Source organism: Equus caballus, chromosome 7 (assembly GCF_041296265.1).
Source record: "Equus caballus isolate H_3958 breed thoroughbred chromosome 7, TB-T2T, whole genome shotgun sequence".
NCBI lineage: Eukaryota > Metazoa > Chordata > Mammalia > Perissodactyla > Equidae > Equus > Equus caballus.
In genome coordinates this window covers 79,786,120-79,812,355 of record NC_091690.1, presented here as the reverse complement: position 1 = coordinate 79,812,355, position 26,236 = coordinate 79,786,120, and the positions used below count along the sequence as shown (strand labels likewise).

The 26,236-nt window shown below is 35.8% G+C and overlaps 2 protein-coding genes and 1 pseudogene across 2 annotated transcripts; 2 read left to right on the top strand and 1 right to left on the bottom strand.

Annotated features, from left to right (window-relative positions):
- On the bottom strand, nucleotides 2,609–3,493 carry OR10AB14P (olfactory receptor family 10 subfamily AB member 14, pseudogene; annotated as a pseudogene).
- OR5P95 (olfactory receptor family 5 subfamily P member 95) lies at nucleotides 13,117–14,061 on the top strand. The gene has a single exon (NM_001391463.1). It carries the CDS (start codon nucleotides 13,117–13,119, stop codon nucleotides 14,059–14,061), a length of 945 nt encoding a protein of 314 aa, NP_001378392.1.
- Nucleotides 14,062–23,154: 9,093 nt separating this feature from the next.
- Nucleotides 23,155–24,093, top strand: OR5P3 (olfactory receptor family 5 subfamily P member 3). Its single transcript, NM_001391462.1, has one exon. The coding sequence runs from the start codon at nucleotides 23,155–23,157 to the stop codon at nucleotides 24,091–24,093; it is 939 nt and encodes a 312-aa protein (NP_001378391.1).
- The last annotated feature ends 2,143 nt before the right edge of the window (nucleotides 24,094–26,236 follow it).

Below are 26,236 nucleotides of genomic sequence, written 5' to 3'. Positions count from 1 at the left end.
GGAACCATTTAGCAATGAGTCCCTCGGTCTCCTTCTTGCTCCTGTATATGCTGGACAGACTGCTGCATAAGCCTGCAACCCTGAACCACCAAGAGACAGAGACAGGAAGAACTCTAGAAAAGCCTATTCCTTCTAGCCAAAGAATTGGGAAAATGATGGCCTTAAGAGAACAAAAGACCTTTTGGCAGTACCTTCCCTAAAGAAGACAAACACTAATGGAAAAATCACACATGCTTCCCAGCCCCAGGTTTCAATAGGGCCAAGCAGGGAACTGATCTTCACCTCACCCACCCTCCAATTCTCCATCCATGGTTAGTGTCAGTGGGGTCCAGTGAGGAAATGAACCTCCTCTGCTATGTGGCACCAATGAGACTTGAGGGAGTGAAGGGGGGCTAGTTGGTACTCTGCTCCTTCTGCTAGCATTCTCCCTCAAACCTCTGTAAGTCGAGAAGTGGGGAACTGAGCTTCCTCCTCCACCATTCAACAACAAAGCAGTGTGAACCAGCTCTCCACTTCCCCCTTCCCTAGTGGCATTCTGGCCCAACAAGGAGCTGAGCTTTATTAGAGGCGTTGAGGCATAGAAGTCATGGTAATACTGTCACTAGGAAGGAGACAACAGGGTAGAGGAGGGAGCTGAGCTTCCATCTCTCTTATCTGTAAAGAGGCAGTGTGAGTCAACACTTCATTTTTGCCAGATTTGTGTCAGAATAGTGCTCAGCAGGAAGCTGGTGGTTGAATAGACACTTCACAGGGGAACTTCTTTCTAAAATGATTGAATATAGTTCAGTCTCGTAATATAATATCCTAAATGTTTATGATACAATCACGAGTCACTTGTCATACCAAAAAGCAGAAAAATTACAACTTCAATGAGAAAGGACAATATATGCCAACACGAAGATGAATAGGATGTTGAAATTATCTGACAAGGGTTTTAAAGTAGCCATCAACCAAGTGCTTCAACAATCTATCATTAAATTTTTTGATACAAATAAAAAAACATAAAATATTAACATGAATGAAATAGAAGTTAAAAAAATAATCCAGAGAAAATTCTAGAACTGAAAATACAATCACTGAAGTTATAAAAAAGAAAAATCTAAAAAGTCCCAGGGGGAAAGGAATCATCCCTCATTAGAAGAAGCAATATAAAGACAACAGGTTTCTCATGAAACTGTGAAGGCCAGAAGGAAGTGACACAAGATTTTTCAAGTACTAACAGGAAAGGATTTCCAAATGTAAATTCTATATCTGGAAAAATAGCCTTCAGGAATGAAGGAGAGATCGAGACATTTCCAAAGAAGGAAAGCTAAGAGAATTTGTTCTCAACAAATCTATCTTCAATTAATGGCTAAAGGAAGTTCTTTATTCAGAAAGTAAATGGTAAAAAGAAGGCTTGGAACACTGGTATTTAAAAAATACATAGAATGGAATGAAAATTTTCAAAGGCAGCATATGAAAACATATGATATTCAGGTAGAGTAGTACTGAGAGAGAAATTTACTGCACTAAATGCTTACATTTCTAAAGAGAAAAGGTCCGAGAAGATATAAAATCAAGTGGAAGGAATCACTCTGCCTGATGCTAAGGCTTAGTATGTAGCTACAGTCATCAGGACAGTGTGGTGCAAGATCAGTGAAGATCAATGAGGGCGACTGCAGAACCCAGAGAGAGACCCACACAAGTATGCCTGACTGATCTTTTCAGAAGGTGCAAAACAATCCACTGAAAGAAGTAAGACTTTTCAAAAATGATGCTCTAACAACTAGACATCCATGGAGGATGGAAGCACCTCAACCTGAGCCTCACACTTCATACAAGAGATAACTCAAAATAGGCCATATACTTAAATGTAAAATATAGAATTATAAACTATATACCTTCAGAAAATAGAGGAGAAAATATTGAAGATATAAGACTAGTCAAAAGTTTTGGGAATTGATACTAAGAAGAAAACCCATAAATGGAAAGGTTATCCAACTAATCTTCTGAAAATACTGTGTTCCAAAATGTGTTTTGATTTATTTCCTGCTTGCTTATATGTATATATATCTGTGCACATATATATTTATACACACACACACATACAAGCATGCACACAAACATCCACATCCACATATTAACAATATTTTAAAACTATATCCTGTTTGTACTAGAAAAATAGTGATGCCAGGAAATATCAGGTAATTAGGTAATACTCTGTTTACTTTGTACTCAAAGTGATGATTTTTAGTGAAGTACTCCACTTTATCCACTTCTTTATGTGTGGGGAAGATTGGCCCTGAGCTAACGTTTGCTGCCAATCTTTCCTATTTTTTGTTGAGGAAGATTGTCATCGAGTTAACATCTGCACCAGCCTTCCTCTATTTCATGTGGGGTGCTGCCACAGCATGGCTTGATGAGCAGTGCTAGGTCCATGCCCGGGATCTGAACCCACAAACCTGGGCCTCCTAATTGGAGCACATGAACTTAACCACTACATCACCAGACTGGCCCCCACAGCTTTATCCACTTTTACTTATTAAAATTATGTAAATTTTTAAAATGTTAAGGGTTCTTTTATTTTCGATCTGAGGGATAAACATATTTGCATTGTCTAATATCTTCCTTAGGGCTTCTGCATTTCTTTGTTTCTTAGACATAAAAGACAGGATTAAATAGAGATGTCAGCACTGTATATGTCACAGCCATCAGCATATCTTCATGGAATGAGTCACTGTCCTTGGGCCTCAAATAAACAAAGCAAAAAAATCCATAGTGGATGCACAGTACAGTGAGGTGAGAGGAGTAAGTAGAGAAGGTCTTATACTTCCTCTTTGCGGAAGACATCTTCAAAACTACGGACTCAAAGAAGACATAAGAAACCATAATTAAAATAAAGCTGGACACCAACACAGGACCAGGGAACAATAACCATTTCATGATACAAAATGTAATCACAAGCAAGGAAGACCAGAGGCGAGATGTTGCAGAAGACATGGTGGAAAGTGTTGGAGTCACAGAAAGACAAGTTGAATATGGTGATGATGACGCACAGAGAAACCACAAACCCAACCATCCAAGAGGCCAAAATCAGCTGAAAGCAGATCTTATGGGTCATTTGGACAGCATAACGCAGTAGGTTGTGAATGGTAGGGTAATAGTTATAGGGGATGGCAGCCATGATGAAGCAGTTATTTCCACGTAAGCCTAAGAAAACATCTGTGTGATACACTCAGGAAGAGAAATGGTCTTGCTGTCTGATAGCAAGTCTGCTAACATGGGGGAGAATTACTATAGTGGTACTAGTTTCTGAAAAGCACAGGCCACAGAGGAAAAAGTACATGGGGGTGTGAAGGTTGTGACTGAGCTGGATGACTCCCATTATGGACACATTTGCAGTTAAGATGGTCTCTTGGGAGAAGAAAATCATAAGGAGGAGGAGACTCTGCAGGTCTGGGAAACTAAAGAAACCCCACAGAGGGAATGTGCTTCCTGTGGTATAATTGCCAATCCTCCTGGTGGACAGAGAAACTTTGCTTCAAAGATGCAGAGATCCTTGAGGTTAAGATTCTGAGATAATTTTAAAAAGATCCATATGCACTGGAGTTTAATGAAGGGCACATAGGTACGTTGCAGGCAACTCTTCACGAGAGAACCTGAGAAACGGATGCTAAATACACCTGCCTGAAGTCAAGCTTGGGAATCAGAGCGAGGAGAATGATTCTAGCATGAGCATCTGCATAACTGACAAGGAGGGGGCAAGATCTTCTTGGATTCTACTCACAAAACCACTCTTTATCTCTCTCATTTCCAATCAGGATTTTCATGTAAGAGGGAAAGTAGGAATAAAATTGCTTTCTCTGACCCACTGGATCTGTGATGTCACATTTTTCAACTGCTTTTGGGATCTAATGGTACTTTGGTACTCGGAGTGCTTAATAAATTATTGTATGAATGAAGAAAGGAATTCAATCCTTTGAATCATTTAGAATGAATACAACATTTAAAAAAATTTATAAAGATCAGTGAAATGTTCCAAACAAACTTTGACTTTCTTTCAATGCAATCCTATATTCATCAGTGCACCACCATGAAGCAGCTACAAAGGTGATAATTGTGACAATGATTAGACCACATACATGATTTTACCATGTTGTAACTTCTGCTGGGTTCCTATCCATGGTAATAAGTGGAGCTTGAGATCCATAATATCATTAGTTCTTAATACATATCAATAATTTTTAAGTTCTTGAAAACTTCTTATTGACGTTCTTTTTCAGATGCCTAATGTGACATAACAGACGAGCTTGGAGTAATGATTTTGAAGGTACTGTGTCATTCTTGAATGGCATATTCTGGTCATTATGTTGTAATGAAGTTAGGGTTTTTAGCAGAACTTCTACGACATTTTCTAGACGGTATACCTGTTATGTGGTTTGCTTTGCATTACGGAACTAAATAGAATCAACCCATATTTCTCAGAACACTTTGGCAAATTATATTTCTATTTTGATTCTTCATTAAACATCCAGTCTTGTGGGAGGTAAGGGCAGAAAAGTGATGTGAAGACACTCTATAGAATTTTGATTTTAAATTCTGTCACTTTTAAAGGTAATATTTTCTTATGTCCCTGCCACATAAATCTTCCTATTGACTAGCATGTTGTCAAAGATCTTCCTTGGAGAAATATTTTCTCAAGGCTTAAGTCCAGTTTTTATTTCGGTATTAGGTTTTTTGCTATTGATTTGTAGAAGTTCCTTATATATTTTGGAAATGACCCCCTAATCAGATATATGCTTTGGAAATATTTTCTAGCATTCAGTAGATTATCTTTTCACTCTGTTGATTGATTCCTTTTCTTTACAGTAGCTTTTTAGTCTGATGTAGTTCTATTTATTTATTTCTGCTTTTTTTACCTGTGCTTTTGGTGGCATATCCAAGAAATCATGAAGTCATGAAGAAATCAAAGTCATGAAGTTTCCCCCTGTGTTTTCTTCTAGCAGTTTCATTGTTTCAGGTATTATTTTTAAGACTTTAATATATTTTGAGCTGATTTTTGTGTATGGAACAAGAGCCCATTTGTATTCTTTTGCATGTGGATATCCATTTTCCAATCCCATTTATTGAAATAACAATTCTTTTCCCATTTTATAGTCATGCCATTCTTCCCAGAGATCATTTGACAGTACACATGTGAGTTTATTTCTGGGCTCTGTTCTATTTCATTAGTTTATGTTTCTATATATATGCTGGTACCATACGGTTTTGATTAATGTAGCTTCCTAATACATTTGAAATCAGGATGTCTGATGTCCAGCTTTATACGTATTTCTTAAGATTTCTTCGGTAGTTAAGGATCTTTTGTGTTTCCAAACAAATTTTAGAATTGATTTTTCTATTTCTGTAAATAATTTCATAGGGATTTTGACAGCGATTACCTTGAATTGTGATACAGCTTTGAGTAGTATAGACATTTTAGCAATATTCTTCCAATCCACCAACACCAAGTCTTTCTGTTTCTGTGTCTTTAATTTCTTTCATCAGCATTTTGTAACTTCTATAGTACAAGTCTTTCACCTTCTTGTTTACATTTATTACTAAGTATTTTATTCTTGTTAATTCTATTATAAATGTGATTGATTTCTTAATTTCTTTTTTAGATAATTTACTGTTAGTGATTAGAAAATCAAGTGATATTTGTGTGTTAATTTTGTATCTTGCAACTTTACTGAATTTGTTCATTAATTCTAAGAATGTTTTTAATATTTATGGTTTTCTACATAAGATCATGTCATCTACAAAAAGAGATAATTTTCCCTTTTCTTTTCCTATTTGGATGACTTATTTTTCTTGCCTAATTTCTCTGGCTAGGACTTCTATGTTTAATAGAAGTGGCTAGAGTGGGAATTCTTGTCTTGTTCCTAATTTTATAAGAAAAGCTTTCAGTTTTTCACCATTGAGTATGATGTCAGCTGTGGGCTTCTCATAAATGGCCTTTATTATGTGGAGGTAAATTCCTCTGGACCTAGTTGTTCAGATTTTGTCATGAAAGGACGTTGAGTTTTGTCAAATAGTTTAACTGCGTATATTGAGATGATCATGTGATTTTTATCCTTGATTCTGTTAATTTGGTGTATCACATTAATTGATTTGCATATGTTGAACCATTCTTGCATCCTAGAGAGTCCCGTATGGTCATGGTGTATGATCTTTTTTTTTTCACGTGCTGTTGAGTTAGATTTGCTAGTATTTTGTGGAGGATTTTTGAATCTATGTTCAATGTAAATCAGGGATACTGACCTGTAGTTTTCTTTTATGAAGTGTTTTGTTTTGTTTTCTATATGGATACACTGGCCCCATAAAATGAGTTTGGAAGAAGTCCCTCTTCTTCAATTTTTTGGAAGACTTGAGAAGGTTTGGAGTTCATTTGTATTTAAGTGTTTGGTAGAATTCATGAGTGATGACATCTAGTGCTGAACTTGTCTTTGTAGAGAGATTTTTGATTATGGCTTTAATCTCCTTACTCATTATTTGCCTGAACAGATTTTCTATTTCTTTGTGAATCAGACTTAGTAGGTTGTATGTTTCTAGAAGTTTATCCATTTCTTCCAAGTTATGGAATTAGTGGGTTATAATTGTTCATAGCAGTCTCTTATGATACTTTTTATTTCTGTGAAGTCTGTAGTAATGTCCCTTCTTTAACTTCTAATTTTCTTTCTTTGTTCTTTCCTTTTTTCTTGGTTAGTCTGAGTAAAGGTTTGTCAATTTTGACTATCTTGTCAAAAAAGAACTCTTAGTTTCATTGAAGTTTTAAATGTCATTTATTTCTACTGCAATCTTTGTCATTTTCCTCCTTCTGCTAACATTGGTCTTAGTTTGTTCCTGTTTTCCTAGTTCCTTGAGGTTTAAAGTTAGGGTGTTTATTTGAAATCTTTCGTTTTTCTCAATAGAGCCATTTATCACTATAAAGTTGCCTCTTAGTACTGCTTTCGCTGCTCCCCATAAGTTTTGGTATGTTGTGTTTTAATTTTCATCTGTCTCAAGATACATTCTAATTTCCCTTTTGATTTATTTCTGACCCATTGGTTGTTCAGCTCTGTGTTGTTTAATTTCCCCATGTATTTGTGGATTTCCAAGTTTTCTTCTGTTGTTCATTTCTATTTTCATTTCATTGTTGTCAGAAAAGATACTTGGTATGATTTAAATCTTCTTACATTTGTTAAGACTTGTTTTATGGCCAACATATGTTCTATCCTGGAGAATGATCTATGTTCACTTGAAAAGAAGGTGTATTCTACTGCTATTGGGTGAGATGTTCTGTATATGTGTGTTTGGTCCATTTGATCTATGATGTTGTTCAAGATTGCTGTTTTCTTATTAATTTTCTATCTGGATGTTCTATTAATTATTGAAAGAAAGTATTCAAGCCTCTTACTTTTATTGTATTGATTTCTGTTTCTCCCTTCTGTTATGCCAATGTTTACATTATTTATTTAGGGACTATTATGTTGGGTGTATATATATTTATAATTGTATCTTCCTAATGGATTGATCCTTGTATCATTATAAAATGTCTCTCTTTTTCTCTTGTGAAAATTTTGGACTTAATGTCTGTTTTAGCTGGTAAGTATGGCCAACTTTGGTGTCTTTTGGATACTATTTCATGGACTATCTCTTTTAATCTCTTCACTTTCAGCTTATGTTTGTCCTTATATCTACAGTGTCTCTTGTCGGAGGTATATTGGTCAATCTTGCTGTTTATTTCATTGAGCTATTCTTATGTCTTTTGATTCAGGGAATTTAATCCATTTTTATTTAAAGTAACCGTTGATATGTAAAGACTTACTATTTCCATTTTGTTAATTATCTGCCTTATACTTCTTTTTTCCATCTTTCCCTCTTTTGCAGACTTACTTTGTGATATGCTGATTTTTGTACTGATATGCTATGATTCCATCCTCTTTTTCTTTTATGTATCTTCTATAGATGATTTCTTCATTGTTACCATAAGGTTTACATACACATACAAAAATCTTATAACAGTTATTGTAAGCTGATACAAACTTAACTTCAGCTGTATAAATCTGTATACTTTAACTTCTCTTCCCCACACTTTATGTTATTCATGTCACAATTTATATCTTTTTATATTGTGTATCCATTAACATGCTTTTTAAGTTATAGTTATTTTTAATGGTCTTATTTTTTAGCTTTTGTAGTATAATAAAAAGTAATTAATATAACACTACTATAGTATAATGGTACTCTTCATTTGTCTATATATTTACTTTTACCAGTGAGTTTTCTTTCATATGCTTTTGAGTGGCTCTTTAGTGTCTTTCTATTTCAACTTGAAGAACTCACTTTAGCATTTCTTGTAAGGTAGATCTAGTGGTGATGAATTCCCACAGCTTTTGTTTGTCTGGGAAGGCTTTATTTATCCTTCCTTTTTAAAGGACAGTTCTGCCAGATATAGTATTCTTGGTTGACAGTTTTTTCATTTCAGAACATTGAATATATCATCCCACTCCCTTTGGCATGCAACATATCTGCTACAAAATTTGCTGTCAGTTTTGGAGGCAAACCATTGTGTGTGATGTGTTTCTTTTTTTTTACTGCTTTCAAAATTCTGTCTTAGTCTTTGATACTGATGATTTGATTTTACTGTGTTTTGTTGTAATGTTTAGGGGTTATTTCAGCTTTGGAAATCTTTTGGGCTTCATGAATCTGAATGTTTAATTTCCTTCCCAGAATTCAGAAGGTTGCAGCCATTAATATTTAATTAATCTTTTGGCCCCTTCTTCTTTCTCTTCTCCTACTTTCACTTTCATACTGCATATATTGTTTCTCTTTCTGGTGTTCCACTAGTCCCTTAGGCGTTCCTTACTCTTAAATGTTTTTTCTTTTTGCTTCTTGACTGGATAATTTCAAATGACCTGACTTTGAATTCACTTATTGTTTCCTCTCTTTGAGCAAATCATCTGTTGAACCCACTATTGAATATTTCAGTTGTTATTGTAGTATTCTGCTTCAGAAAATCTCTTTGCTTCTATTTCATATTTTCTATCTGTTATTGATATTCTCCTTTTGTTAGTGTTTTTTTTTTTTTCATGTTTCATTTTATTGTCTATCATTGTTCAAACTCATGTATCTCACTCATCCTCTTTTAGATGATTATTTTGAAGTTTTTGGCAGGCAATACATACATTTCCTTTTTCTTTAGGGTCTATTGCTTGAGATATATTTCCTTTCTTTGTATCATATTTCTCTGATTCTTTGTATTCCTTTTGGCTTTGTTGGTGTCTGAGAATTTAGGAAAGAGCCTCTGCTTCCAGTCCCTGTGCACTGACTTTTACAGGGAAAGACCTTCCCCCATCTGCCTGACTGGAGATTCTGGAAGGTGTTCCAACTCTTTTTAGGGATGTGTCCTGTCTGGCTTCTTCTGCTGTCTTACTGCTGTAACACAGGTCAGGACGTTGTATGCATGCTTCCTTTCTCCCATATCTCATGGGGAAGTTATTTAAATTTCTTCACCTGCTCCTATTCTAGCAGAGCTTTGTCAGGAACATCAATCATCCGACAACTTCTCCTTTGTACTTAGCTGCCCCCAACAAAATGTGCTGGCTCTGTCTGTACTGAAGGTCAGAAGGGACAGAAACTGATCATTCTGGAGCACTTTGAAAGTCTGGGATGTGGAGGTACACTCTAGTCTTCTCCTTCCCTCCTATGGGAGTAGATTCAGCTTCCACACCTTCTCCCAATCTTGAAGAGCTGTGTTAAGTGCAGTCAGAAGACTGCGCCTTTTCCTTTGTTGTTAACTGTCCCCACCAATCTATCTTACTTCCATCAGTGCTGTGGATGAAACAAGACCGAAACCAAACCCTCAGGCCTCTCACTGAAAGACCAGGGGGCTGTATGCATGCTCCAGTTACTCCTTTAACCAGTGAGAACTTATGGGCTGCGGTGATGTTTTTCAGCACTAAGCTGTGACAGCATTTGGGAGGGAACAACAGGGAGAAAGCAAAAGTGCTCTTCTTATCCATTTCAGTGTGACTGTACTTGGTTTTGTGTTTGACTAAGGTATGGCAAGTTCTCAACTGGATTCTAGACATCTTATAAAGATATTTTTGTCTGTAATTTTCCCAAAATAAAGTGTCTCTGTGGAGAACCAAAGGCTGAGACTTCCTTCTATGCTATCTTGCTAACATCCCTTCCCCAATTCCTTTCCATTCTTATCAGAAAGAAGGACTCATGTGGGACAACCACTATATACATTTATAAATTTGACCTGGGTTATGTTAATTCTACTGCTCTTTGTCATAAAATATTCTTAGAATACTAGAAATAGGTATATATCTTCCCAACCACTTGTGAAGAAAAAGAAAACAAAAGAAAACTTGGAAAATTGGTTTGAACTTGTAAGAGGAAAGTTGAGATAAATGGCTAAAAAAAACATATCACTGAGAAAATTATAAAAGAAGAAAGCATAGAAATATATATAGTGCAAAATAAATTTTAAGGCAATATTGTTTCAAGCAACACAAAAGCATATTTCTTAAAAATGAAAGGTACAGTGGGCTAGAATTGTTGGAAGTGTTAAGAATACAGACTTCAGGATGAAATCCTTTACATTCAAGTCCCAGTCTCATAATTTTCTATGTGACCTCAGACAGATATTGTACTTCTCTGTGTTCACTTTATTTTCATCACTGCTAAGTTCTTTTTTTTAATATGTATTAATCATTAATATATATAAATATATAGTCTTTTTGGGGAAATTTGGGTTTCTGAGTGAATTCAGAATGCCATGACTATCTGCGTTGCCCTCTAGAATATAAGTTCCTTAACCTGAAATATCAAATTAAACTTAGAACCAATATTTAAGTATGAGGTATTATGTTATACTCTCAATAATTATGAAATGAAAGGGTATCAACATTTAGAAGAAAGGAAAAATTACTGATCACATGAGAATTGACAGAACCCTTAAAGATTAGCTATGTTTGTGTGAAGTGAACTGCTCAATATTCACTTGAGAATGTGATAATGATCCCGGGTGATTTTGACTTCACATTTGAAGCTCTAGAATCTTCAGAGATTTATCCTCAAAGCCAAACAGTTATAGGATAATGTGGCTGCAATATAACAACAATGACTTTGAATTTGTTGGTGCAAGATGAATGAATTCTTATTTCAAGAGGTAAGATTTTGGCTATTGTGAGTTAATCTGATATATTGATGATCATTTGCCATTTGAGAAGACTTTATTCTCTACATTTGTGTCTGTACTCACAGCCATAGTTGAGAAACAAGGCAGATGTAAACCAGCATCAGCTAGCGAGGAACCCTAGCTGAATTAGCCTAACTTTCTACAGTCTACTGAGTGTGTTAAAAGAAGCACAGTTGAAGATATCAGGATTCCTCATTTTTCCACCCAATAGAGCAAAAACTCACATGGTCTTTCTACACTATCTAAACTTGGTGCTCAGCCATAGAGTTAATAAATTCACTAACTTTGAGATGTTTTGGAGACTTTCTGTTAGTAAATATCATGCGGAAAGACTTTCTTTGTTTATTGTTCTGAATGCTGTAGTTTACAGGCAACCAGATACTTTGGACAAAGTCGAGAATATAAAGTCAGAAAACTTGGAGGTGAGACTCAACCTGGCCACTTGCTGGGTGAACCAGGGTAAGCTTCTTTTTAAAAAAATTTTTTTGGTGTGGAAGATTGCCCTGAGCTAACATCTGTTTCCAATCCTCCTCTTTTTTTCTCTCCACAGTCCCAACATATAGTTGTATATCTTAGTTGTAAGTCATTCTAGTTCTTCTATGTCATATGCTGCCACAGCATGGCTTGATGAGCAGTGTATAGGTCTATGCCCTAGATCCTAACTGCCAAACCCTAGGCTGCCAAAGTGGAGCATGTGAACTTAATTTCTCTGCCACAGAGCTGGCCCCATGGTAAAATTCTTAACTTTTTATCCTGGAAAGTTATCCAGTTGTATATTTTGTTGAAACTAATATTATTTTGGTCTATATTACTCCAATTAGAAAACTATCACATAATTAGATTGTTACATTAGGAAATGTTTTGATTTTGTTGAATAAATGAGCAGTGCCATGATATTAAACATTAGATATTAAACATTTAATATTTTGCATTGTAATTAGATTGATATTTCAAACTACTTTACAAAACAATATTTTAATTGTCAATAGTAAAAATCTATAATAAATTTACAATAGGTACCTTCATTCAGAACCCTAATTTCAATTCCTTTCTATTTCTGTTCCTTTCTATTTCTTGTTTGACCAATTAGGAAAATTGTGTCTCTCCTTAAAAAATGGTCTTGTTTTTCTGACATAAATTGTAAATTTGTGGTTTACTAGGCACCTCTTTTATACATAGCTGCAAGAAAGTAGAAATGTTCATTTATTATCCACCAATTTCCAAGAGACTTGACCTCGTATTATTCAATTTCGTTTACAGCACATTTACTAAAGGAATGGAGTGGATTCAAACTACCTGGGATTCACATCTCGATTCCACAACGTACTATGTAAATTTAGATAAATTTCGTACCATTGTCAAAGTCAGTTTCTTCGCGTATAAATAACATTAAGTTAGTTAATATTATTTCATGGAAATTTAAATAGAACTCTAAATATAAAACTCTTCAGCCTGTGCCCATACAATTTAGTAAGCATTCAATAACTGTTGGTTATTACTCAAATCTCCATTGAATAATTCTATATTTATACACTTTTATCACTTTTAATATGTCATTCATTTTTGTTATTCTCATAATGCTTATGTTTTTCATCTTTAGCTTTAAAGCCAATTTAAGTACATTTTTAGATGTATAATATAAAGAAAAATAAATATGCATTATTTAAAGTAGATTTTCTCATGTTTCTGCTAAAAACAACTTTTAAAATATAGAAGATTCATTACACATGAATATATAAACGCTGGACTCTGAAGTAAAAAAAAGGTCCAAACTTAACTTGAACATTTTATTTATTTTAATAACCTCTATGTGTATCAATGAGGAAAATGAAATCTTCAAATTTACAACTTCTTTAATGTAATATTTCATTACAGGTTTGTTGTGATAGAAGCTGTGTTGTGACATGGATGCCCTGGGACATGGAAACCACACTCAAGTGGCAGGGTTCATTTTATTGGGCTTAACTGATGACCCAATCCTTCAAATCATCCTCTTCATGACCATCTTGTTTATGTACCTGGTGACCACAACTGGCAATCTCAGCACAATCATTCTTATTAGAATATCTTCTCAGCTCCATCATCCTATGTATTTTTTTCTGAGCCACTTGGCTTTTGCTGACATGGGCTTATCATCATCTGTCACACCCAATATGCTTGTAAACTTCCTGGTGGAGAGAAACACCATCTCCTATTTTGGATGTGGCATCCAGCTTGGTTCTGTTGCTCTTTTTGGAACAATTGAATGCTTCCTTCTGGCTGCCATGGCATATGATCGCTTTATGGCAATCTGCAGCCCATTGATTTATTCCACTAAAATGTCCACAGAAGTTTGCATTAAATTTCTCATAGTGGCTTATGGAGGTGGTTTTCTCAATGCTTGCACTGTTGCTATATCCTTCTTTACTTTACTGTTCTGTGGAGCAAACCAAGTCAATCATTTTTTCTGTGATTTAGCTCCTTTAGTTAAACTGTCCTGTTCTGATGTCAGTATCTCTGCAGTTGTTCCCTCATTTACTTCTGGCTCCATCATTGTGCTCACGGTGTTTGTCATAGCCGTCTCCTACATCTACATCCTCATCACCATCCTGAAGATGCGCTCCACTGAGGGGCACCACAAGGCCTTCTCCACCTGTGCGTCACACCTCACAGCTGTCACTCTGTACTATGGGACCATCACATTCGTTTATGTAACACCCAAGTCCTGCTACTCAAGTGACCAGAACAAGGTAGTGTCTGTGTTCTACATGGTGGTGATCCCCATGTTGAACCCCCTCATCTACAGCCTCAGGAACAATGAGATTAAGGGGGCTCTGAAGAGACAGCTTGCTAGAAAAATATTTTCTTAGTGAAGCCTAGTTTTTGGTAGGTTTTGATATAATAATGTACCATAAATGTAATAATAAAAGGAAATTGAGTGCTTTGATCTAAGTATTTCAGTCCATATGTCACTAGCCAGTGTGGAGATTTTTGGTAAAGGTGGGGGATGGAGTTTCAGTGTGAAATTGTAAATCAGAGGGCAAGAGTTAATAACCTTTAGTAAAATTAAAATAAATTTATAATTAGCAACAAAATTTGATTAGTAGGAAGAATTACTTAATCTGCCAAAAATCCTAAAATTTTATTCATATCTCTTTTTTTCAAGCCACTTAATGTCAATATTTATTTTTTAAAGGAGGTGCATTTAAAATAATCTTTCTTTTTCCCTTTGGGATTTCTTTTATTAATTTTATTTAAATTTACTTTTCATTGTGGTAACATTGGTTTATATCGTTACATAAATTTCATGTGTAAATCATTATATTTCAGTTTCTTTGTACATTACATCATTTTCACTATCCAAAGACTAATTACAATCCATTACTACACACATGTGCCTAATCACCCCTTTCGCCCTCCTCCCTCTGCCCTTCCCCTCTGGTAGCCACCAATCGAATACATGTCTCTATGTGATTGATTGTTGTTATCTTCTACTTATAAGTGAGATCATACGGTATTTGACTTTCTCGCTCTGGTTTCTTTGGCCTAGCATAATACCCTCAAGATCCATCCATATTGTCAAAATGGCTGGATTTCATCATTTCTTATGGCTGAGTAGTATTCCATTGCGTATATGTACCACATCTTTATCCATTCATCCCTTGATGAGCACCTATGTTGCTTCCAAATCTTGGCTATTGTGAATAATCCTGCAATGAAGATGGGGAGCATGCATTTTTACACACTCGTGCATTCATGTTCTTTGGATAAATATCCAGCCGTGGAACAGCTGCATTTTATGGCAGTTCTAGTCTTAATGTTTTGAGGAATCTCCATACTGTTTTCCATAGTGGCGACACCAGTTTGCACTTCCTCCAGCAGTGTATGAGGGTTCCCTTTTCTCCACATCTTGTCCAACACTTGTTGTTTCCTATCTTGTTAATTATAGCCATTTGGATGGGAGTGAGGAGATATCTCATTGTGCTTTTGATTTGCATTTCACTGATAGTAATGTTGAACATGGTCACATATTGCTCCATCTTGCTTTTTATTTCATTCAGCTACTCTTATGTCTTTTAATTGAGAGGAGTTTAATTCATTTTTATTTAAAGTAACTGTTGATACATAAAGACCTACTATTTACATTTTGTTGTTATCTGCTTGATAATTCTTTTTCCATCTTTCCCTCTTTTGAAGACTTCCTTTATGATTTGCTGATTTTTGTACTGAAATTCTATGATTCCATCCTCTTTTTCTTTCATGTATCTCCTATACGTGTTTCCTTTGTAGTCAACCATGAGGTTTACATACAAAAATCTTATAGTGATAATAGTCTATTTTAAGCTCATACAAACTATTTTAAGCTCATACAAACTGTATACTTTAACTTGTCTTCTCCACACTTTATGTCATTGATGTCACAATTTATATCTTTTTATATAGTGTATGTATTAGCATGCCTTTTTAGTTATAGTTATTTTTAATGCTTTTGCTTTTTAATTATTGTACTATAATAAAAAATGATTAATATACCACCATTATAGTATAACAGTTCCTTATTTGTCTACATATTTACCTTTACCAGTCAGTTTTATACTTTTATATACTTTTGAGTTGCTCTTTAGTGTCTTTATATTTCTACTTGAAGAACTCCCTTTAGCATTTCCTGTAAGGTAGAGCTAGTGGTGATGAATTGTCACATCTTCTGTTTGTCTGGAAAGGCTACATCTCTCCTTCATTTTTTTAAAATTAGTGTTGCCAGGAATGGTATTCTTTGTTGACAGTTTTTTCTTTCAGAATTTTGGATATATCACCCCACTACCTTCAGACATGGAAGGTTTCTTCTGTGAAATCTGCTGACAGTTTTAGGGGTGCTCTGTTGTATGTGATGAGTTGCTTTTTTCTTACTGCTTTCAAAATTCTCTCTTAGTCTTTGACTTTTACAATTTATTGTAATGTATTTTTGTGTAGAGTTTTTGGATTATTTCATATTTGTAAATTTTGGGGGCTTCATGAATTTGGATGTTTAATTTCCTTCCCAGAATTAGGAAGTTTTGGCTATTAATATTTAACTAATATTTCTGCCACTTTTTCTTTCTCTTCTCCTTTGACTCTCATATTGCTTGTAGTCATTCCTTTTCTGTTGTTCTATGAATTACTCAGCCTTTCTTAACTCTTTTTAATTTTTTTTTCTTTTTTCTCCTTGACTGGATAATCTCAAATGACCTGACTTTGAGTTCACTGATTCTTTCTTCTACTTGATGAAATCTGCTGTTGACATATTGTTTTTAATAATATTCTCTTATAATCCTTTGTATTTCTGTGGTATCCATTGTAATTTCTCCTCTTTCATTTCTAAGTTTATTTATTTGAGGCTTCTGTCTTTTTTTCTCAGTGAGTCTAGCTAAGGGTTTGTCAATTTTGTTTATCTCTCAGAGAACCAGCTCTTAGTTTCATTTATTCTTTCTATTGTTTTTGAGTCTCTATTTGATTAATTTCTGCTCCAATTTTTATTATTGCCCTCCTTATGCTGAATTTGGGCTTGGTTTGTTCTTCTTTTTCTAGTTCTATTAGTAGTAGTTTAAGTTTACTTACTTGATATTTTTCTCATTTGTAGAGATGAGCCTGTATTGCTATGAATTTTCCCTTTAGGACCACTTTTGCAGTATCCCACAAGAGTTGGTATATTGTATTTTCATTTTCATTTGTCTATGGGTATTTTAAATTTCTTCTTTGATTTCTTCACTGAACTAGTGGTTATTCAGTAGAATGCTGTTTAGTCTCCACATATTTGTGACTTTCTCATCTTTTTTCTTATAGTTGATTTCTACTTTTATAGCATTGTGGTCAGAAAAGATGCTTGATATGATTTCAATCATCTTAAATTTACTGAGGCTTGCCTTATTTCCCAGCATAGGTCTATCTTTGAGAATGTTCCATGTGCACTTGAGAAGAATGTGTATTCTGCTGCGGTTGTGGGAATGGTTATGTTAAATCTACTGCTCTTTGTCATAATATAATCTTAGACTACTAGAACTAGGATATATATCTTCCCAAAAACTTGTGAAGAAAAAGAGAATAAAAGAAAACTTGGAAGGTTAGTTGTAACTTGGAGGAGGAAGGTGGAAAATAAATGGTTAAAAAATATATCACTGAGTAAATTATAAAATAATAAAGCATGTAAATATGTTTAGAGTAAAATATGCTTTAAGACAAAAATTGTTTAAAACAACACACAAAAAATTTTCAAATGATGAAAGGTACACTCGACGAAGCACTGGTGAAAGTGTTAAGAACGTAGTTTTCAGTTTTCAGTATCAAACTTTTAACATTCAGATCCCAGTCCTGTCATTTTCTATGTTACCTCAGACAGATTATTGAACTTCTCTGTGTTTGCCTTATTTTGAACACTGCTGTCTTTTTGATATGTATTAAGTATACATATATATACACACACACACACACACACATATACATATATACATATATATGGGGGAGTTTGGCTTTCTGAGTGAATTCAAAATGCTGTGACAGAAAGTTACTTATTATAAGAATCTGCCATGTTTATTTCTTCCTTAGCCGTTGTAATTGATCATTGTCTTATTACACATTTGTTTATAGGTTACTATCTGCCTTGCCCACTAGAATATAGGCTCCATGGGGGCAGGAACTTTGTCTGTCATGTTCACCATTTTATCCCCACTGCCTGGAAGACAGTCTGAAACACTGTCAACATTCAATAGATATCTGAGAAATGAATGAATGAATGAATGAATAGAGGAAGTACTTTTCCCACCTATTGAATTTCTCCATGACCCACTTCAAGTATCAGTTCAAGACTATGGATTACAATCACAGCAGGTGAGTCACACATGTGTCAGGATTCTCTCACAGTTTTCCCTCTGAAATAATCATGAAAGCATGAAAAGGGGGTCATGAATTCCATTAGCTGGGGGAGTGATAATGTTGGTCAATGATCTTTTACTCCAGAAGGAATTCCCACTAACCAAACCTCTGAGGCAGAAGAAAGAGGAGTCTGCATACAGTGCTTTTCCAGCTTTACAAACTGGAATGACAGAATCAGTGGTTTGCATCATTATCTGCATACAAAATCACTTGAGGAACTTATTAATCCCAATGCCCAGGCCACACTACAAATCAATTAGATCAAAATCTTTGAGATGAGATTGATATATGAGCATATTTTAATTTTCCAGGTAATTCTGATGTTCAGTTGAGGTTGAGACACTGAGGCAGTCATTCTCAAACTGTAGCATACATCAGAATCATACAGAGGGTTTGCTAAAATACCAAGAATGTTCTCTTAAAAGGGGATAGAAGCAGAGCCGGCCCGGTGGTGCAGCGTTAAGTTTGCCCGTTCCACTTCTCAGCGACCTGGGGTTCACAGGTTCGGATCCTGGGTGCGGACATGGCACCACTTGGCAAAAACCATGCTGTGGTAGGCATCCCATATATAAAGTAGAGGAAGATGGGCATGAATGTTAGCTCATGGTCAGTCTTCCTCAGCAAAAAGAGGAGGATTGGCAGTAGTCATCTCAGTCAAAAAGAGGAGGATTGGCAGTAGTCATCTCAGGGTTAATCTTCCTCAAAAAAATAAGAGGGGGATAGAAGCTAGAGAGGCTCCAGACAACTAACAAATGTGTAAGTAGTGGTCTTTTGAGGTGGAAAGCCAGGCTAGCTTACCTTTTTATTATAGCCTAATAGTTCCTCTAAAGGGAGAGATCACTCTGATTGGAGTGTATGTCTCTAAATGGGAATAGTTCTTTAGGCAGAGTCAATGCAATGCAGTAAAGCCCAGAAGACAAGCAACTGAGGTACAGTGCCTGCCTATACATATTGCCCACTTGTCTCTCTAACTTAAAAGAGGGAGCAATACCAGTGCCTTTGTACCTTTCCATGTGAGTTATACAAACAGAATCGGTGGGCAGTTTAGCAGAAAATGTCAGTTGTAAAGATGTACTTATAATAAATACTCCCAAAGTATGTTAAGATCTTCAGAATCACACAAAAGCGACAACAAATTCGAAAGACAACGGAACATAAACCCAAAGAAATCAAGTTTGTAGTGCTATCATCACGTGTTGTTACATTAAAATAAATGTAATGAATATCTTTAGTGATTCAGGTGAAAGTACCATACACATAAAACAGGAACAGACAGTTATGAAACATTAACAGGAAGTTATGAAAAAATCCATTGGAGATTTTGGTAGGAAAAATACAAGAATATATCATGGCCTTGTTTCAGAGGCTCAACATATAGAGCCATTTCATTGTTTTAATGGCTATGTAGTAATCTGTAGAATGAAAGCACCATACCTTTTTTTTAACCATTCCTTTATTGATGCACACTAGAATCTTTTCAACATTTCTACTATTTAAACAATCATGCAATGAACCTAGTTTTGTATGTACATGTGTATTCTCGGGTTATTATTATCTCTCAGATAGATTTTTCAAAGGGGAATTTTATTTGTTGTTTACTTTTTTGAGGAAGATTAGTCCTGAGCTAACATCTGCTGCCAATCCTCCCCTTTGAAGATTGACCCTGAGCCAACATCTGTGCCCATCGTCCTCTGCTTTATCTGTGTGACACCTGCTACACCATGGCTTGACAAGCAGTGCACAGGTCTGCATCCAGGATCTGAACTGGCGAACCCCAGGCCGCTGAAGCAGACCATGTGAAATTAACCACTGTGCCACAAGGCTGGCCCCTCAAAGGGAAATTTTAGAAGCTAGCATTTAAAACTTTTACAAATTTTTCCAGATTATTTCCTCCAAATTTCTAGCAAATCCATATCTTTACCACAATAGATGAGAGTACCTTTTTCTCAGATACTTGCTATTCCCAGATATACAGCTTTATTTTAATGTTTGCTTACTCTTCTCTAGCCTCATTGGCTCATTCTTCAATGGATTTTTGAATTACTCTCATGAATCTGAACAGAGAAAAAATTACCTGAAAAGCTCTCACCCTGAACTTTAACTTGATTTGTCTACTCACTTAATTCAGCTATGCAATTTATTATCTGTCTCTCAACACTAGAATACTAGCATGTAAGTTCTATGAGTCAAGGATAATTTTTCTGTCTTGTTGGAAGGAAGGAATGGGTCACCAATCTCTAGCAGCTTTGAAATCAAGAGCTTGAAATCCACTAGATTTCAAGGCCTAGGAATACTCCTCTGTGACTCTATGCTGCACCTTCTGGGCCCATTGCTCCAGCCTATGGTCTTGCACCTCAGATCTCTGTGAATACAGCCTCAGTATCTGTATCCACGGCTCTTTACCCTGGATCCAAGGCTTTAGTTTCTGGGCCTAAGTTTCTTCTATTGAAGATATTCTTCCTTTTTCTTAAAGAATAGCACATATTTGAACTGAATTGTTTTATCAGCCAACTTCATTCTTGTAGAATTTTAAGTCTCTCAGCTTTCTTTCTTTTGGTGTTGTCTCTGTCTCTTTCAGTCTCAGTACAGTGTTTCTAACCATATATCATTTTAAAAAATCGTTTGTGTCTCATATATCATGGTATTCACGTCAGTAGACAAGAAGGTCGTTTAAAAATCTTCCCTGGATAATCCTATCTCTTTTCCTCACTTCTTTTGAGGATGTTGTGGGATTCATGAGTCACATGCCTAAACTCTTCAGCACTGGAAAAGCATTTTCCTACCACACTTTTGGCTTTCTCTCTAGTGTATACTTTTAAACAGCAAATATTACAATTTTAGCATCTTTTACTTGAAATCTAGATATGCTGAGACTTTCCCAAATCATCAACTCCTAGTTCCTTTTGCCTAACTGTCCTTTGTTAAATTATTTGTGTTTTTTCACAGTTTACTATAACAAGTAAGAAACCTAGCTGCACCTTCAGGATTTTGCTTGTAAGTCTCCTCAGGAAAATATCCAAGTTCCTTGCTTACAAGTTCTGATTTCCACTTAACAGAAGGACAGAATTAAGCTAGGCTTCCTGCCAGTTATAACAAAGATCACCTTTTCCCCACTTTCCAAAGACATATTCCTTGTTTCTTTCTGAGGCCTCACTAGCAGAGTGGATTAAAAAGCATGACTCCTCTATGCTATCTACAAGAAATTCAATTCAAATATAATGATGGAAACTGGTTGAAAGTTAAAAGATGGAAAAGGATGTAGCATGCAAACATTAATTGAAAGAAAGCAGGAGTAGCTATTTTAATGTCAGTTAGTATAGTCTTCAGCACAAAGACAATTACTAGACTCAGAGAGAAATATAACATAATGTTACTATTCTTGAAATGATTAAAAAAATGGACATGGAGAACAGATTAGGAGTTTCCAGAAGTTAAGGAGGGGATGGAGACAAAAAGGAAGTCATTGTGGCTATAACAGTTCACAAAAAGGAGCTGTGGGATCTGTATCTTGACTGTGTCAGTTTCAGAATCCTGGCTGTGATACTGTATTATAGTTTTGCAAGATGTTACCATTTGGAGAAACTCAGTAAAGGGTATATGGATTTTTGTATTATTATTTCTTAGAACTCCATGTGAATATATAATTATCTCAAAAATAAAACATTTAACAGAAAAGGTGCTATCATCTAGAAATAAACAAAAACATAAGCTCTTTTTTTCCCAGAAGGATTTCTATTTTTAAGTGAAATTATATGTGCTACATTATCTTTATTTTTGTGAGTCCCAAATCAATTGGAATGATTTTAGCAATCCATTGAAAGTTTTCATTAAAAAAAAAACTAATGCACTTCAAAAAAATGTAGAGATGATTGTAGCCAGGATGTATACACATGAGCGAATGTACCTGTAGCTCTCTCTGTCTTGAGGATTTTCAGTGGAATTTTCATAAACAAGTAATGTACTCAGGGATTATATCCCCAAAGACCCCAAATTTCGTATATGTAGCCTTGCTTTACAGTGACGATTTTTTGGCATTTATTCTTCTTGTTGAGGTACAAATATCTGCAAGTAGTAATTTTCTTTTACATTGATATAGAAATGTTTGCTTCTTAATTTTGTATTAGAATTTAAGGTTTATTATCCTAAGGAAATAACCATTTGTTGAGCATTCACTTCCCTCTGTGAGCTGTGCTTTCTGTGATCATGTACATAATCTTATTCAAACCAAGAATCCTGTGTGGTATATATATATCTTTAACAAATAAGGTAATGAAGGGTTGAAGAGTTGATGTAAATTGTCTAAGATTCTACATTTAGGCAGTGGTGAAGGTGGAATCTGATCCCAGGCCTCTACAGACCCATAGCTGATTACATTTTTGCACAACACTTTGCTTCCATGCCATAAGGGCGCTAATAACCAGCTCTGAATTTGTCTTATTCATCTATTTTCCTTAAAATTTCAAGCTTTCATTCAGTCTTGGGTCTGTGCCTAGTTAATAAAATTTCTAGGTTGATCCAGAATAAAGATAAGGAATCTAGGACTTTGGAGTTCAGACATGTAATTACATGGTGCTCATAACGGGCATGCTGTTGCTCAGTTAATTCACATATACCATTTTTCAAGTATTTCTGTTAAGAATAAAAGTATGCCCTGTAGCTGCCTGAGCACGTGACTGTTATGCTATGGTGTGTGTGTGTGTTCAATCTCCTTGACACTGTATATTTGAAAGAAAAATATTATTATTCTGAAATTTTAGTTGATTATAATTCAAAGAAATCCTAAACTAAAAAGATGATGCAAATATGAGCAAAGTTTTTTAACTTAAAACATTTTTTTCTGAATAATCCTGGCCTTACATCAATGAACATATATGGTGTCAAGTTTTACATGAGACATTATGGATAAAAATACTTCCTGCAAAATTTACACTTAAGTGTCTCTGTTCTTGTAATTTTTATTACATAACCACTGTAAAAATAAGTATTCAAATTATAATACTTTCTTCCAAACTAATATCCATTTGATCTTTTTTCAGTGGGTGCCATTCCCAGTATAGATGGGGACTGGAAACTGCACAACTGTGGCAGAGTTCATTCTTTTAGGGTTAACGGAGGATACAACAGTTTGTGCCATTTTATTTATTGTGTTTCTGGGAGTCTATGTGGCCACTTTAATGGGCAATGTCAGCATAATCACGTTAATCAGAAGCAGCCCTCAGCTTCATACCCCAATGTACCTTTTCCTTTGCCATCTGGCCCTTGTAGACATGGGGTACTCCTCATCAGTCACACCTGTCATGCTCGTGAGCTTGCTCAGGGAAGGCACCTCTCTGCCCGTTGTTGGTTGTGTAGCTCAACTGTGTTCTGTAGTCACATTTGGGACAGCTGAGTGCTTCTTGCTGGCTGCCATGGCCTATGATCGCTATGTGGCCATCTGCTTGCCGCTGGTCTACTCCACCCACATGTCCCCCAGAATCTGCGTTCTCTTAGTGGGGATATCCTACCTGGGTGGATGTGTGAATGCTTGGACATTTACTAGCTGTTTATTAAGTCTGTCCTTCTGTGGACCAAATAAAGTCAATCACTTTTTCTGTGACTATTCACCACTTTTGAAACTTTCCTGTTCTCGTGATTTTACTTCTGAAATAATTCCAGCCATATCTTCTGGATCCATCATTGTGGTCACTGTGTTTGTCATTGCTCTCTCTTATGTCTCCATACTTTTCTCAATCCTGAAGATGCACTCTCCCGAGGGGAGGCACAAAGCCTTCTCCACCTGTACCTCCCACCTCACAGTGGTCACTCTGTTCTATGGGACCATTACATTCATTTATGTAATGCCTAAGTCCAGCTACTCAACTGAACAAAACAAAGTGGTGTCTGTGTTCTACACAGTCATGATCCCCATGTTGAACCCTCTCATCTATAGTCTGAGGAATAAGGAGGTTAAAAAGACCATGGGAAAACTGATGACTGGAAGACATCGGCGGTCCTGAAACAATCTGTTTTTAATAATAAACACTGTAATATGAGGAACTATTCTGAAAATGAATGGACAATGTACTAAGCAAATTTCCAGTTTATATTCATTGTATCCTAGACTCACATATAATTCTCAAGAAAATTTTCAGCTTAAAAAAATAAATATGGATTCATTAAGATAGGAACATCTATTAAAAAATGAATATTTTCTTTATCCTTCCACCACTCACCATTCTTACATTTATAAGTAAAAATATTTTCAAATAAGTTCTATGCTGTTTGAATTCAGTTTTCAGAATCAACAGCTGAAAGCATTTGAAGCTCCTTGAATGGGAAATAAAGAGTATTTTTCTATCCAAGTTCTCATCATTTGAACGAGATGATGCCTGTAGTCTAAAGATGATATAAAGATTGAAACCAGTGATACTGATGGTTGAAAAGCTTCTATTGTCTTGTGACCTGGATCTGACAAACAGGATGCCTCCCACAGTACCTACCCCTATGGATGAGCCTGATCTGGTCAACTCAGAAGATACCTGAAAACCACCTATAGCCAGTAGTTCTTCCCTTTCAGGAATCTATTCCATCAAATATCTTAAAGAATCCACAAAGGACAGCCTACTGGGAGCTATTTGGCAAGACCTAGTGTCTGTATTGTGAAGAAGTAAGGATTTTTTTTGTGTGTGTGTGAGGAAGATTGGCCCTGAGGTAACAGCTGTTGCCAGTCTTCCTCATTGTGCTTGAGGAAGCTTATTGCTGAGCTAACATCTGTGCCAATCCTCCTCTACTTTATGAGGGATACCACCACAGTGTGGCTTGATGAGTGGTGCTAGGTCTGCTCCTGGGATCTGAAACTGCGAACACCAGGCCACCAAAGTGGAGCATGCAAACCCAACCACTATGCCACTGGGCCGGCCCCAGAAGTAAGAATTTTTTAAATTAGGGTATTTCAATCTTGGGAATGGAAGTAGCACACTGCTGAATGTCTGTTGAGCCATTTTCCCCCTCTTCTATTTATATTGCCTCTGATACTGAAAATTCTCCAGATTAAGTCTTCTCTGGACTTCCTCTCACTAAAATTGATCTGGCTACCACCATTGCTGAATGCCAATATGCCAATGAAATACTTCAGTTTGACCCTGGGACAGCACCATTCCCCAGGGGTCCAGCTGGTCACCTGGTGGCAGGTTGATTATGTTTGACTCCTTCCATCTGGCCTGTTGAATGCTTGGTTATGGTGCCAGTTGACAGAAGACAACTGAAAGTTTAGATTGCTGACCTGCAGAATAAGAAATATGCCTTAAAAATATATGAGCCAGAATGCATGATTCCAGGTTCCAGGGAGGTTGAGGTAGGAGTTGTCTTTCTCGCTATTATATTAAACAGCATACTGGTTTAGTTTTCTATTGCTGCTGTTACCAATTACTACAAACTTAGTGGTTAAAAGCAATACAAATTTTTTTATCTTACAATTCTGGAAGTCAGAAGTCCAATATGTGTCCCACTGAGATAAATTCAAGCGATGGGGCTTTGTTCTGTAGGTTCTAGTGGAAAATCCATTTCCCTGGATTTTCCAGCTTCTAGAGGCCACTCAGATTCTTTGGCTTGTGGCTTCCTTCCTCCATATTCAAAATTGGTGATATTACACCTCCCTGTATCTTCCTTTTCTAGTCACAACTTCAACCGACACTCTTCAGGTTCCCTCTTCTACATTTAGGAATGTTTGTAATTATATTGGGCCTAACTAAATAAGCCAAGATGATCTCATTGTTTTAATGTCAGCTGAGCAGAAACCTTAATTTCATTTACAATCTTAATCCCTCTTTGCCATGTAAACTAACATATTCTCATTTTCTGGGGTTAGGATGTAGACACCTTTATGGGGCCATAATTATGCCTACAACATCCACTGAAGAACATTTTCCTTCCATCAATTATAGACAATAGCATATTTACCTCTAAATACTTCTGCCAATCTACTGATAACTAGAGGCCAATACTTTCCACATTTTTCTTTGTGTAAAACCTACTTAAAGTAATATGCTAAGCTTATGTGCTCAATTATTAGGTATTGACAAATGAATACACCTTTGTAACTCAAGCACCCAGCATAATATAGAACATTGCTATCTCCTCATAAAGTTCCTCCATCACCCT